This window comes from Alternaria ventricosa (genome assembly GCF_023758065.1).
Source record: "Alternaria ventricosa strain BMP 2768 chromosome Unknown scaffold_2, whole genome shotgun sequence".
Taxonomy (NCBI): Eukaryota; Fungi; Ascomycota; class Dothideomycetes; order Pleosporales; family Pleosporaceae; genus Alternaria; species Alternaria ventricosa.
The window spans coordinates 355488-370884 of record NW_026055682.1 but is presented as its reverse complement, the minus strand read 5'-3'; the positions used below and the strand labels follow the sequence as shown (position 1 = coordinate 370884).

Sequence of the window (15397 nt, the reverse complement as noted above, 5' to 3'; positions counted from 1 at the left end):
AATGCGTCCATACGCCGGGTTTAGCTATGACGAAGATATGCAACATGGCAGCGTACTCATATACTTCAAAGAGGAAGTAGACGAGGACCATCCAATCCCCTCGATTCGGGCAGATTTAGATGTCCTCCAGAACTCTGGATCTACCTGGCTGAGCAATGCCCTGCTGTATAGTCTCATCGATGATAACGACGTGGATGACTGGGCTCTCTCGGAAAGTGCAAGTTCGCCGTCTCAGCCTTTCTCGCCGAACTTCCCACAGCCGGCACAAAGGCGAATGCTAGGACCCACATCACCCGGTGGACGGTCTCCACCTCCCTTCGATATAGATCAGTCACATACCAGTATAGATTCTCGGGCTACTTCTAGGGCTTACCATCCATCTGAGGCCTCTCACGGACGCCAACCTAACTCGCCGCCTCCTTTCCAGCAAGGCTTTCAACGCAATCCGACACATGAAATATGGTTCACAGCGCCCGACAATGTGAAGACACCTCAGGCACAAAGACTCCACCATGTCGCTATACGAAATTTTCTGGCCATGTTGCATGGCAAGCCCATAGTTGGGTCAGACGTGTACGATATGCTGAGTACGTTGCAACCTCAAATACACGTCATGTACGATCTTGACACGGACACACGATCTGGAATGACGGCCAGGGAACGGAGCGTGCAGATGATAGTGGAATATCTCGGCCGGTATGGAATTGACGACCTGCGCAACAACATCCGACGAGCTCTTGGGCTTCTGGCTTGGGCAGAACAGGATAGCGTCAAATGGCGACAAGGCTACCTCGAAAGCTTCGTCCACCTGGCTGGTGTCATGACACCGGAGATTGAGGACCATCCAGATTTCAAGCGTCTTTCAGTAGTCACGAGACGAAACCTAGGATTGGCTGCCAAGACGCTGCAGCTGCGCGTCATGGAAGCAGAGGAGAAGCTGTCCACATTTGATTTTGGTGATCTTTGGGAGGACAAGTTGAAGACCGCGAACAGTCCAGTCTATCAAAGCTATCAATCGTTTCGCCAGTTTCTTATCGGGCATTTCACACGCATCTACGGTAACTGGCCGCCGACTTCCGACAAGACATGGCTTAATCGCAAGGTTGTAAACGCCATGCAAGAAGACTTTGGTTCGCTGTATGATTACTTCGTTGATAGGGACGTGATTTGGAATCCTCGAGAGGAGCGGGCCTCCCGTAAGTGGGAAATGGCTCATAGGAAGAACGACAGCTTCAGGGCAGACCTGCCAGAGCTGGGGATGACAGATATGCTGGTCACGTACGATGCGAAGAATGGCTATGCGCATATCCCGCATCCATACCCGTTGCTTCCAAGAGAAGTGCCAAAGACGAGTAAAGACAAGGAGAAGAAAAGCTTCTTTTCGTCGTTGAAGAAGGACAAACCCAAGGATGCTACGAAGGACGCAAAGGCTCAACTGCAGCTCTCTATCATCTTCAGCGATGCAACGAACATTGAGAAGCTAGATGTCAACTTCAACGGTAATTGATACACGATTGCCATTTGATGACACGCACTGACATTCGATAGGATCCACACTTATCGACAAGTTTGAACAATTTGAGCTCACCACCGACCTGAAACACATGTCACCACGCGAAGCCCGTCTCGGTCGCTGGGTCCTCCTCTACGGCATACTACAAGTCCTCTCGACCCTATCCGTCGATGTCCAGGGTCTCAGACACACCGACGGCGTCCGCTCCTTCCTCAACACCGATCTAAAGCGCATGCCTGAATGGGTAAGCAACGGCCAGATCGAGCACCTAGAAGCCCGCCAACAACGCTCCTGGTGCTGGCAGCGCGCCTGGGACCCCATGCCCGCGCAGTCCGCACCCGTAGAACTCGAGGCCACATCAACCAACGCGAACGAGCGTCTAAACCATCACAATCACCAGGAAGCACGACGTGCGGAGATATCCACGCATAATTTCCCCAGTCCACCGCCTCAACACGCTCTTCCGCCGCCGCCTCCGACTGCGGTTTCGCATAATCTCGACGGCGCAACGTTGATGCAAAACGATATTCGTCGTCTTGGGGAGAAGATCAACAACCTCTCCCTGTCCCATAACGCAGGTGTTCATTTCAGGCAAGAATTTGAACGGCGGCGTGAAAACGAAAAGGTTATCCAGGATGAATTCCACGACCGTAAGCCGCGATTACAAGGCGAGACGTTCGGACCAAGGGCAGCTCGTGATCAAGTCAACAACAACAACAACCACATCAACAGCATCAACAGCATCAACAGCATCAACAGCATCAACAGAAACGACACCTACTCCCCACCCCGCCTAGACTCCCTCGCCCTCCCCCCTCTTCCAAACACCCACGCCAATACCCGCCCCCGTTCCCGCGACCGCGACCGCACCCACCCCTCCCAACGAAGCACCTCCCGCCTAGACGCCACTTTCCTCCTCACAGACTCCGACTACTCGAACTCCGGACACACCAACGAGTTCATAAACCGGCAACAAGCTTCTCTCCTCCCACCGCCCCTCTCCCTCAACGCAAGTTCGCGTAGTCATACAGCTAGTTTGACAACAGATATAGGCAGCTATCCGTTTAGCGCGGAGGAGAATGATGGTGATGGTGAGATGCAGTGGCCGGTTCCGCCGGGGTACAATGAAAGTAATAGGGATAGAAGGATGGATGGGGATGGGGGGACGTGGAGGGAAGGGAGGGAGAGTACGGTTTTGGGGGATGGGTATCGTGTTATGAATTTTGAAGACGAGGAGTATGGGGGGAGGGATGGTGGGAGGGGCGCGAATGCGAATGCGGTTGTAAGAAGAGATGCGAGACGCGTGAGGGAGAGGGGGACGTGGGATACATGAGGTTGGGATTAGATTGCTGTGGCGGTTTGGGAGGTTTGTGGATGGGAGAGATGTACGGTTTAAAATTGGTGGAAGGAAAAAAATGGCCTGGCATTGATTGGATCTAGGCATCGTTTTGCTTGCATATACCCATTTTGCTTTCGTTTGTATTATTTCTTTCATGGATTAGGAGAATGCACAAACTGCTCAAAAAGGTTGCGGCACAGGGGAAAATAGTCAATAATCATGCATTAAGCGGTATCACCTACGAGCCCTAGGTCTTTCAACGCCAATTCACTAACTGAACAAATACACTTGAGAAGGAAGATCCATAATCCGCCATAACCCTTTCACTTTCCTCAGCACCCTCAGATCGAGATCCCGCCGCTCCAGAAGCTTCCCAGCCTTCCCATCATCAGCCTCTCTGTCAGGTTCAGCTTCTGGTGACTCAACGCCTGCTCTTTCCTTCCCCTTCCCCTTCCCCTTGGCCTCTCTTTCACCCGCAAAACCACAGTCCACCACACCCAGCGAGTCGTCCTCCATCCCAGCAGATACACCACTGTCCTTCACTTCAACGACCCAGCACACACTCGTGCTACGGAGTTTTGGGCGCGGTAGAACCTCCCATTCAGGATTATACGGCGTCGCCACCAGACAAGGTCCATCCACATCGAAGGCGGACATGAGCGTTCTTTGTCGTATTCTCTCTTTCCGATCGGACCACAGATCCCTGCGCAGAACCTCTGGAAACGTCACCATGGCGTGGCGGCTGTTCCCTTGCTTCCCTTTTCTAGCAAGCGTGCTCTCGACGCCAACGGTGAGGAACTGGCGTGCGAGCTGACGGCTTATGATTGAGCGTTGGGATTCCGGGATCACGGAGAGGTGTTCGTTGTGCGCTGCTAGGTCTTCTTCGTAGGTGGTTTTGGGCTGTGAGCCGGGAGGTGAGGTAAGACGGGCTGGTCGTTTGGGTGGCGTGTACGTTCCACACCAGAGTCGGCCGTGCTGCATGATGCGGTCGATGAACCACAACTGTGCGAAGCTCGTTTCGAAAGTCTCATCCAGCTGCAGCGTGGCAAAAGGCTGGTTCACAACGTCGGGGTGGGCAAACAGCGTATTGTCGACTTCATCTGGTAGTTGGTGCTCCAAGCTGACTCCATCTGTGCGGACGGATTGCCATATGCTGTTGGCCAGACCCTCCATTAATCCTCCTTCGTGTTCAGATGCGGCCAGCGTGTACTTGATATACCGGAGAACGCCAAAGATGATCTGAGAAATTGTGTTGCGCATCGCGGGTACTTGCTTGACGCGTTTCGCATCGAGTTTGCGCTTTACTTGTATGCCGGTGTGGTCGAGGTTTCCCCATACAGATGATCCGTTTGGGATATGACCCCAGCGGCGGAAATCCTGACGAGCTTGTTCAACCACATCTGGCTGGTTGAACCGCTGGATAAATGCCACTTGACGCGCACGAGCTTGTTCCACAGTCTCGTCTTTCTGGCGCTCAAAAAGTATGACCCAGCATTTGTAGGATTCCCATGTATCGGCCCACTCCGCCTGTATGGGTGTAAAGTCGATTTCGCGATCGACCGACCAAAGATACGAATGGAGAAGCATTCCCTCGGCAGTGAATCTACCCTGTCTGCTTGTTTGGAGTCGTATGTTGATGTAGTCGCGAACCTCACAGTAATCGATTCGATTCGCCTCCAGAAAGATGTTCTGGAACAGGGTCGAGCTCGATGCACTTCCAGCGTAGGTTTCTTCTTGGTCCTCATGGCCCTCAGGTAGATACGCCTCTGGTGCTAGCAAAGACAGGTCGCCATTACTCAACGTCAGTGTCAATATAGCTAGGCGCAGTGAACTGCAATTGGCGTTGACTTTCTTTGTGTCTAATCGAAAGTCGTAATCGCACATGTTCGCTATGATAGCAAGTCTGTCAGCATTGAAGTAACATTCGCGATGCTTCAGCAATGTCAGAGCTCCCGCAGCGTTGATCGTAGGACGCTTCCCGTAGAACCCCTCGGTATGAGCCTGTACGATCTGATTAATTGTGTTTGCCTTCTCGGTTCTTGGATGGAGGCGGTCTGCTACTTCAAGCACGGATCGAGCTCCCGGATAGAGTTCTTCTGACCCGAGCCCAGATCGAGCAAGATAGTTTCCCATACGAACGAAGTCGCGTGTAAGCAGAGATTGCATCTGGTCGAGAATGCGCCAGAATCCACGCAAGTGCATGCAAATGAGCTCTGACTCCCAGATTGCACGATCGTCGTCGAGTGAATGGTAAGGACGGAGATCCGATCCCTCCTCTCGCCCAAAGCGAAAGCTGGATTGGAAGGTAAGACCTGGACCGCGCCGGAAAGCCAGCATCAGTCCGTCTCCAGAAGATATAGCCTCTTGGACGACCCACGCACGGGTGTACCAACGGTCTTGACTGGCTCTGTGAAGAAAGTCGAGGATTTGTTCGCAGAAGCGGCGGTCTATCATACTTGACTTCCGTTGATCAGGATATAGCAAAGTTTCGATAGCTGTAAGTTGCTCTTGCGATGTGATTTCGACGTCGAGCAAACCCGCCGTGACAACAGCTCTGTTGTACACAATATCCATCGACTGTATTCCAAGTTCCTGCTCGTCCCAGTCTTCTTTCGGGCTATTTTCAGTCGGCTGGGGAAGACATTCTTGATCGATCCATATCATGCGAAATCCGTATGAATTGGCAAAGTCCACAGCACGATCTAGAACATCGTCGAGAGCGCGACTGGCGCGGACGCGTCCGTCGAGATCACGGACCGTGTAGGTTCTCGGAGTCGGGTTCTCTCCACGAGGAGGCCAGCAGTATGACACCGCTACATAATGTATGCACATGTCGCACGAGCCGACGCCGTCCTCACTGAACCATTCCGGATGATCAACCACCGGATTGACCAGACGGAATTTTCTAGGCTTCCACCTGTGCGGGAACTCGGGATATGATGCGCAAACGCGGCATTTTGTTTGTGTGGGTTCGTTGGCTTGTTCTGAGCGTTCAGCAACACTGACTCCCTTTGCATTCGGAACCTCACCACCTCCTTCTGGGTCTCGGGTTTTGACATTTCCAAGACTCAAGTCTAAAGCGTATTGTTCCTGCGCTTCTTCGTCGTCACTGTCGAAATCGTCAAGTTTGACATCGGAGTCATCATAGACCAAGAAGCGGATGCGCCTTGACGCCCAGTGTCGAGCATCAGCTCGCTCAAAGGTGTATTCGGAAATTATGGCTATCTCTCCAAAACAATCCGACCCTATAGATGTCGCAGTATTCATTAGATCGTTCTCCATGGTTCATGTTCCGTTGTGATAATCGGGTTTGCGGATGTCAATCTTCTTCTCTTTGCTGTAAATCGTAGTATTTGCTCGCTCGTTTCTTGGACTGAAATCCAGAAAATTCGCCGCTGTTTCAGTAAGATGTTTAACATCGTAGTTGGAAACCCGCAATATATACCTTCACCGATGATAAGGCAGCAGCTGCAAGGCTGACAACGCGCACATGCGTCCCGGATAGGTTACGCGTGTGGCCGTACGATCCAGGAGTCCTCGCTTATATCGGAAATAAGCACCGACATTTGTGCAGATAAACTGTAACTTATTGCGGCATGTTGTGCGCTGTGGAGTCGAGCCGTCTTAGAAGAGGCTATGTAACACACACCGGTGCAAAGATGCGGAGAGACAGATGCTCTGCGTTTTCCCAGAAGTGCTGGCTAGCCGGACGCGCGGATGTCATCACTCTCGGCATAGCATGCGCGTATTGCAGCGATGTGTTAGAAGTTGTGAGCTATAATCGTGTGTTGTAGCTTGCCATTTTAGTTTCGGCTGCGTGGTACGGACGCTCAGGTATGCATTCGTGTGGCACAGTCGGCATTCGCGACTGCCCCACGTTCTCGTCTCGATCACATCACGCGCGCGACACCTGGTCCCGGTATTTCGAATAGTCGTATAACAACTGTATTACCTATCCATTTCCGAGCGAAAAGAACGCTCGTCTCTTCTCCCTAGCCTCCTGCTCCGAAGACGTGCCTTCGTTCTTGGGCCGTCCGCGCTTGCCCTTCTTGGACACTGTCTTGGAGACACTAGACTGCTTCTCGAAAGCTGGCGGAGGGGGCGGCAGCGGTGTTGTAGACTTGACAACCTCTTTGATAGTCTGTTTGGAAAGGCAAAAGTCTATGTGCGCGTTGAAGCTTGCATCATCCGGCGCCTGCGGGACAGAGCAAATAGGACACTGCCACTGTGGTTCGGCTGGCGGCTGTTCGCTTTGCTGTTGCTCCTGTTCCTGAGACAGCTTCTCGAGTTCGTTCATTTCGTTATTTCGTTCTTGTCGTGCGGCCTCTTCAAACTCTTCCTCGGGCCATGTCTCCCATGCTCCTTCGTCTTTGGAGGCGGAAGTTTTGGTGGCGGTTGAAGATGTCTTGGCTGCGCGGCCGAAGAAGTCGATTCCAGGCTTCTTCGTGCTGATAATGTGCGTAGCTCGTAAACCCATTAAGCGTAGTTTCATGTTCGGTATCTCTTTCATGAGCTTCTCTAGCATCGGTAGACTGTACTTGAAGAGGTCGTCTGCTTTGTGGATGGCAAACGGCGGCGTTGTCTGTCGCGTGTGGACTTCGTAGGTGTGGAGCTTGATCTTGATGCAGAGTGTTCTTCCTTTGTACTCGGTGCGTTTGAGATCCCCTTCTAATTCCTCAGCGATATGACGAAGCTTATCACGCAGGGCATCGCGGCCCTGTAGCTCTCTGAAGGTAGTTTCAGTGCCGACGCTCTTACGTTCATGGTCTTCGGCTGGCTTGATGACGGTACGACCTAGGCCTAGATAGCACTGCATCAAGAACTGGAATGCTTTCTGCCCGAATAGTTTTGCCATATATGCTCGATGTGCGTAGATGTCTCCGCATGTCTTGACGCCTATGGCATCCAGCTCTCGTTCGAAGACGCGACCGATACCATTGACCTTTCGCGTAGGCAGGGTCTTCATAAATTCCATGATAGTCTGCCTGTCGCTAGGGAGCAGAAACTGCCCATTTGGCTTGTTCTGATTTGAGCAAATCTTGGCCAGCTTAGCATTCGCGGCGATGCCAGCAGAGACGGTGATCTTGGCTCTTTCAAAGACGTCTGCCCGCATCTGGCTAACGGCTTCCTCAGGCGTCATGTTGTGCTCCTTGCAGTATTCTGTCAGATTCAGGTATGCCTCATCGCAACTCGCACTTTGGAAGTCGGGGTCGTATAGCGCCAGTACTTCGCGGACCTCTTCTGCCTTGGCCATGTATTTCGCGAAATTCATAGGAACGCAGATGAGCTGTGGACACAGCTTCATCGCAACAAACCCAGCCATTCCGGAACGACAGCCAAACTTGCGTGCATGGTAGTTGCAGGTCGTCAGCACGCCCTTGCCGACGGCGAACGGAACGTCTTTCAGTTCCGGGCGATCTAGCTCTTCGACTGCCGCATAGAAAGCGTCGCAGTCGAGGTGTACGATGACCTGGCTCAGGTCCCTGCTCAGCTCCAGCTCAGCGATGTAGTCATCAGCTCTGCGTTGGTCGGAGGTCAAGTCGATCTTCTCCAGCTGGCGTCTCTTTTCCAGGATCTTGTTGATCTTCTCGGTGAGGTTCTTGTCCTTGACCTCCTCATTGTTGAAGAACTTGGAGCCCTTGGACGCGTTGTAGATGACCTCAGAGACCTTGGATTGGTCTACACTGTCTTGGCCAGCTTTGGTGAGCGATGGGCCGAGGAGGTGGTACTTTAGGGAGTCGTGCTCGCTGGACGTGGTTCGGGCGGGCTGCGGCCGCGCTGGTATATCTCGGGAGGTGTCATCTCCTTTGGCGGAGGTCATGGTGGTTGCGGTGGCCACTCGAGGCAGGTCGGACGCGTCGTGACTACGGTGACTCGGTGCATGCTGGGGCACGTGTGAGCGACGGGGCTGCGCGCATGATGGTGGTGAATGGGCGGACCCTGCATCGCTCATGGTAGGTGGGGGGTCATTTTGGGAGGGCGACAGGAGGCCCCATAAAAACGCGAGATGAGGCCCTGGAGAGGTCATGACGCGCTTTCACGTCTACTCCCCACTGGGACTAGCGGCGTTTGAAACCCTCCAGGATCACTCAGGGCCACCAAAGTTACTTCATCTCGCACCAACACAGACGCCTCCCCACCTGAACCCTTCTCCTGCTCCTGTCTGGCCCTCGACCATGGACTGGACGCCAACCATTTGCACTCCTCCACCGCTGGCATTGTAGAAGTGGGGCAATACACGTAGAGCGCCGTGCTGTATGACCTGCAGACATCCGACACGCTACTAGCGTCCATCAACACACCATCGTCAACACCGCCATTACCCCCCAAGCAGCGCCCATTGCCCCCCGGCAAGGCCATGATCTCCCTCCGCATCCGCAGTATAATACACCAACTATAGCCGCAATCACCAGAGGATGCCCATCGAACGAACCGACCGAAATAACCCACGGCCGCTGAAGCCGACGCTCGCTAGCACCCGAACCGCTGCGAAGACGCCCTTGACCCCGAGACTTGCAGTTGCGCCCACCGCCTCCTCCACCGTCAGCTCCTCGAGCACCCGCACCGCCCGCACCAGCAATGGCACCACGCCCAAGGTTGCGGCCCCGGCTCCCTCGCACAACGAGGTGACGCCCATCAAGCCCTTCCTGAGCAGCAATGTCACGCCTCGCTCTTCCACGAGGAAGTCACGGGTCGGCGTAGACAGCGCTTCGTCTACGCCCAGCGGCACCCCCTCTGTCACCCCGAGCAGCTCGCGACCAGGTTCCACGGTAGACCACCACACCAGGGAGCAGACTGGCGGATTCAGTGGGCACAGCGCTGTTGGAAGGAGCGGCTCATCAGCGGTAGGGGGGCGACCGCGCAGTACACCGGGTCCAAGCAGCAGCCATGCCACCCCGACCCCGAGGCCCTCGCTCTCCATGTACAATACCGCTCCGTCCGACGCTGGCAGGAAAGACGCTTCATCCCTGTTCTTCCACGCCAACGACGCACGTCCGCACGAACAACCAGCACCGGTACTGGCACCCACGAAGAAGGCGCCCGCATTCTTCTACGCCGACGGAAGACAGGATGAGCCCCCTGCGAAGCCCACCGTACCATCGCCACCGCTGTCGTCCCTGGGGAGATCCCAGCCCGAGAGCAAGTTCTTCCATGCCGACTCCCAGCCCGAAAGCAAATTCTTCCACGCCGACTCGCTTTCCGAGAGAAAGGACCGCCAGCCAATCCTCACTCCGCCACCTCCCACATCTCCAGACCTGCTCCCGCCCCTGGAAAGCGGAAATGGGGGGTCGCTTCGCCCGCCATCGCCTACAAAGGACTTTGCACATCTCTCATATCGTAAGGGAGCCTCTCAGGTCCGGCCAGCCCTCAGTAGAGGCAGTTCAGGAAACTCCGCCTTGGCCATGTTGACTGGATCTAACACACCAGATGTGTCCGATGGCCCCAGACGGAGATCAAGCGTCGCCTCCACTATAAAGCGAGGACATGTCAAGAGCTCCAGTCTGTCGTCTATCGACTCCGTGACGAGTGCGAGGAAGGCATCGACCAACGAACCATCTGCTATGCAGCCAAGCCCGCTGCAGACTGAGAATCGTGCCGCCGGTAATGCCTCCGTACCCGATGATGCAGCACCCACGCCCGCTCGTCGCTACACCGCATTTTCCCCTGTTGGATCCCCAGTATCAGCAAGCCCAACAAGAGACGGCAAGAGGAATAGCGACACCAAGAGTGCACTTGAGATGATGAACGAACTTGCTGCCAATGCACGAAGGGAGCGTAAAGTGCTTGACCTCGAAATCAGCAACTCTTCGCTCCTTGCTATCAACAGATCATTGGAGAAGGAAGTCCGAAAGCAAAAGGCGGAGCTCAGACGCTTCCGTCGCATGAGCCGAGCTGGGCATTTCTCTGCTGATATGGCTAGCTCGCCTCCTGAAACTTCTGCCATTGGCTCTGGAAATATAGGGGACCTGTCGGACATGTCTGAAGCAGAAGAGGAGGACGAAACACCTGAGGAGGAAGAGGATGACCCAGAGGACAGCGAGTCTTCTTTCGACGAGGGTGCTTTGAGCCCGAGCGCTCAGCTAGAGCGAGACGAAGCACACCGCTCACGTGACGAAAAGCGTCTCCAGCTCGACCTCTCCAAACATCGCGAGATGTTGAACGACAGCCAGAAGATGAACCAAAGCCTTAAGAAGTGTCTCGGGTGGACAGAACAGCTGATCAAAGACGGCCAGAAGGCGTTGGAGTACAAAGTGCACGTCAGCGATGTCAAGATTGGTGGCCGCGTGCTTGTTGCGGAAGACGACGACAACGATGCCGCCGAACCGCAGGAGTCTAGGGGTCTTCTCAGCCCTTGGAGTCCAATACACAACGCCATCGACGCACTAGACTCACCTTTCTTCCCTCAATCCGATCGCGTCATCGACCGGGACAGCGGTATAGACCTCGAAGGTCTCGAACACATGGAGCATCACAGCGACGACTCTCGTGCAGCATCACCCACGGACGACGGTCAAAACCAGTCTAATAGTCCTGTCAAGGAATTCCGTCCCAAACTACCCGGTACATGGATCTCCTACGCAACAACCCGCGAGTCCGACCTCAAGAAACACGAGACCCTCAGCCCTCTGGGTTCGCCCTTCGAAGAGCGAATCAGATACCTCCACGCGTCTATTGACGCTCTGGAAGCATCTTCATAACCACACACACATACATACGCACGCACGCACAGCTCCCACTTATCTCTCTCTTGCTTTGCTCAACTTTGCACATACCCAAATTCTCTTCTTTCGCATGCATAGGGCACAACGGCGTTACACCATAAAGGACATTTGCATTTTCCACCTTACTTCCAAACCGGCGCACAACGGCACAAATGCGTCGAATGCGATTTCGACGCCCCCCACGACCATTTCCTTTGTTCTTCCTTTTCCACTTTCTCTCACGGCCGCCAACATATACATACACACTCTCGTTCAACTCCATAATGTTTTTGAATCTACGGCCTTCGTCGAATCTTGGAAAAGATCTCGTCGTCTGGCTGTTTACTTACTTGGGCTTGTGTCTACGCGTGTTGTGTGCACAAAGTCAGTTCGGTTTTTATGATACCCCACCACCTACTACTCAACTACTTGCGAGAGAGAGAGTTTATATTAGAAATCTTTACATAGCCAATATATACGTTGCTTTACATTTTGAAAGAATTTTACTAAGATGCAGTGTTGTACGCTGATTTTAGAAGGGTTTTAGGATTGCACACGCTCGAAGGTTATCGAAATAAGGTCGCTTCGACGCGTTACGTTGCTCAGATTTAGGTTCAATACCCACGTGAGTACAACGCTTTACTTGACCACAAAATGTTGAGTAGGCATCCCTGTTCTACACACGACCGTCTGTCGTGAATCACACAAAAAAACTCACTTCAACAGCCAGGCATGCACAGGATGACAATAACATCCATAACGTCGAGTCCAGTGTCAATTGAAACAGACAATGAACAATGTGTGTACTTCCATTGAGGTATGATAAAACACCGTCTATGTACGAACATGCCTAGAGAAACGCATTAATCCATAATACATCCCTCTACCGAAGTAGGCAATACATTAGCAGAGAGTGCCAGCCTTGATCTACGGGTATCCTCGCAAAGAAAAAGCAGTAGTAAGAGTAACGCGACAATCCTGAAAGGTGTGAAGTATGAGAAGTGAAGATAACCTAAGCCCAGTAACCGAGTAGAGCCATCAAACCTGATGTTACGTTAGTAATAAGTCACGTGAGTGGGGGAAGGGAAACGACGTACCAGCACCAAGAACCATAAGGCCAAACGCCTTAAGCGTCCTACTAACAGGCCCCTTCTGCATATACGGGCTAAACATAAACTCATGCGCCATAAGCTCCACAAGACCCGTGTAAATAAGAATACCAGCGGAGATGGAATCGAAAACACCATTCGTCAACAGCGTAGTCCTGCTCTCAGGCGCAAAAGACTGGCGCACGCCCAGACCAATAGCAATAGCAATGGGCGTGGAGATACCATAGCCGAGACCAAGCAAATACGGGGTCCAGCGCTTGGACGCAGGCCAGGGGACTTCCGCAAGACGGGTACCCAGACCGAGGCCTTCGAACATTTGGTGGAAGACGAGGACGATGTAGAGGGTGATGAATTCTTCGCCGGCCACGGCAAGGGTGAGGCCGATGAAGATGGAGTGGAAGATGACACCGAATTCGAGGATGAAGACGGCGGTTAGCTGCGAGGCGTAGCCGTCTGGGACGAGGGGGCGGGGTGCCATGTCGGACTTTAGCTCGGCTTCGTGGTCGCGTTGGTGGCCGAGGTGGTCGTCGCCGCGGATGTTGTGGTTGGTGCTGCTGACGGTGCTGCCTTCGAGGTCGTGGGCTTTGTTGTCAGCGTGGGCGGCTGGGGAGATGCCAGTGGGTTCGTGGCTGTGGTCGTGGTCGCTGCCGAACTTGGCGTAACGCATCGTCATGAGCTCAAGGAAGAACATGAGAAAGAGCGTCATCAGGGCGATGCCCTCGGGCCAAGGGTACGCGGCGATAACGCCGGTCAGACATTCGTTACCGAGAGCTTCGTTCGCTGGAGCTAGTAGATGGATGAATGCCGTTGTGATGATAACACCTGAACCGAAGTACTTGGCGGCGAAGAAGACCCAGTTGGGGACCAGCTTGCTACGGGAACGTCTTGCTAGAACGGGGAACATGGCACCTGTGTGATGTTAGGATGCGAAGATCGGCGTGGTTCTGTTGTACATACCGAAGCTGGACGCGACCAGGATGACGAAGATGGATGAGATACGGGTGCCCATGCGGCCATCGTACTCGTTGTCGCCGCCGCAGGTGATGACCTCCTCAGGTTGAGACTCTGCGCCTTCATCTTGACGGAGCACAAGGCGTGCAATATTGAGGGCGGTAGAAGCCATGTTGGTGTATGAAGCACTGGGTATCGAATGAAGAGAAGTGATAGTACGGAATGTTCGCTTGACACAAATTTAGACAGATGTACTTCGATGTTGTCGATCTCTGGTTGGCGTGGACCCGAGCGACCCAGATGTTTGGTACTGGTTCAGTGGAGAAGGAACCCTCCTGAGAAGCTTGGTTTGGCTGGGCGTGTCTTGTGCAGTCTTGGGTAACAACAACCACTATATATTGGATCCTTTGGACGCAATCAAGCACCTTGATGGACAGATGAAAATGCTTGACGGTACTTTGATGGGGCTTCAGGAAGGATTCACGGAGTACGGAACTGGTTGGACTTGTGAAGGCGGGCGATACACCAGAAGGGTCCTACTCAGAGTACCCTGATGGTGCGCTAAGGGCGAATATTCCACTGGTGCATAGCTTGCAGAGCCTATGGGGTCCAGTATAGCTGTCACTCGTGGGGGAGGTGTATGTAAAGCGCCTTTGAGAGCGCGCCGAACGTGGGATTTATTTCAATCATGGTGTTGGTATGGCATGTGCGACGCTGCGGTTGGTACGATGCGGCGAACGTGCGTTCAGTAGTAGTCAGCCGCAATCCAAGGCCCGATTCCACTTACTGGAGCTAGGACCTGCCAAAACCTCAACAGGCCCACGTCTACATCAATTTCTGAAGCCGCATAGCCGCACGCCTCGACCGAGAGAACGTGAAGGCGACAGCGCGATGCGCGTCTTACACGACCCGGGCCCTCGTTCAAAGGCACAAGTGTCTGATCACTGGCGTCGCGCAGTGATGCAGGATGCGGTGCATCTACTACAGACACTGATGGAAGATACTGGCCGCGTTCCTGGCTGGAATGAAAAATTGAAGTCGCTAGCTTGCGCGCATTCGAAGCTGAACTTCAAGTTCAACGGCGCAATCATTCCGACTCTTCCGAATTCCGACTGACAGTTCCTTACGATGCAGGCGCCCAAATCAGAAGGCACGATCAAGCTGGCGCTTCGAAATTGCTGAAAGATCTTGAAGGATAACTCCGAGCCGTGCCGGAACCTTGACAAAGAAGATTACTTTGACGACAGCCAAAAAGAGGAGGCGGGCTACGCGGTGGTAAGGCTTGCAAAGCCATCAAGTACCGAGCAGGTAGCCGACAAGGCCTGGCAGGCTTGCGCGAAGATCTGTACATCTTGGTGAAGCGGAGGAAATCTTCTGTTCAGCTGATGAGGCTGTCGCGATGTACCTGCTTGGCGCATTGCCGGATACAACATACAAGGCTGTCGATCTACGCAAGTCGCAGTACCAGTTGTAGCAGGTAACTGCATCTAGGTTTGACCGGCCGCGCTGATGTGAGGGTGTACAGGCGTATGCACTCCGCCTTCTCCGCACTGCCGCGTGATCCGGTGACATGTACCTAGGTATTGTCTCAACACATGAGGTGATGGACGGCGATGCGCGTCTACAATGAAGAGTCGTCTGGGATGCTGGCTATAAAGTGCAAAGCTATGCACTTCGGGCCGTTCGGCTGTCGAGTAGCTCTGGATGGTTGGTCCACATCACACCACCGTGAGGGGCTGTGGACTGACGGAATGTAAAACGCGCGCCAATGTGCAGTGGGCGG

General features: G+C 53.6%; 5 protein-coding genes across 5 annotated transcripts; 2 read left to right on the top strand and 3 right to left on the bottom strand.

The window, feature by feature from the left end:
- Window positions 1-613: 613 nt before the first annotated feature.
- J4E93_001153 (uncharacterized protein) lies at window positions 614-2310 on the top strand (the record flags this gene model as incomplete). Its single annotated transcript, XM_049339105.1, has 3 exons — window positions 614-1499; window positions 1549-2163; window positions 2282-2310. The coding sequence occupies 3 exons, from the start codon at window positions 614-616 to the stop codon at window positions 2308-2310; spliced, it is 1530 nt and encodes a 509-aa protein (XP_049203062.1).
- Window positions 2311-3122: 812 nt separating this feature from the next.
- Window positions 3123-6119, bottom strand: J4E93_001152 (uncharacterized protein; the record flags this gene model as incomplete). The annotated part of the gene is made up of 1 exon (XM_049339104.1): window positions 3123-6119. One exon carries the CDS (start codon window positions 6117-6119, stop codon window positions 3123-3125), a length of 2997 nt encoding a protein of 998 aa, XP_049203061.1.
- Window positions 6120-6804: 685 nt separating this feature from the next.
- On the bottom strand, window positions 6805-8673 carry J4E93_001151 (uncharacterized protein; the record flags this gene model as incomplete). The annotated part of the gene is made up of 1 exon (XM_049339103.1): window positions 6805-8673. The coding sequence occupies one exon, from the start codon at window positions 8671-8673 to the stop codon at window positions 6805-6807; it is 1869 nt and encodes a 622-aa protein (XP_049203060.1).
- A 595-nt stretch (window positions 8674-9268) lies between these two features.
- Window positions 9269-11551, top strand: J4E93_001150 (uncharacterized protein; the record flags this gene model as incomplete). The annotated part of the gene is made up of 1 exon (XM_049339102.1): window positions 9269-11551. One exon carries the CDS (start codon window positions 9269-9271, stop codon window positions 11549-11551), a length of 2283 nt encoding a protein of 760 aa, XP_049203059.1.
- A 1015-nt stretch (window positions 11552-12566) lies between these two features.
- J4E93_001149 (uncharacterized protein) lies at window positions 12567-13786 on the bottom strand (the record flags this gene model as incomplete). The annotated part of the gene is made up of 3 exons (XM_049339101.1): window positions 12567-12598; window positions 12652-13572; window positions 13621-13786. 3 exons carry the CDS (start codon window positions 13784-13786, stop codon window positions 12567-12569), a joined length of 1119 nt encoding a protein of 372 aa, XP_049203058.1.
- Between the last annotated feature and the right edge of the window lie 1611 nt (window positions 13787-15397).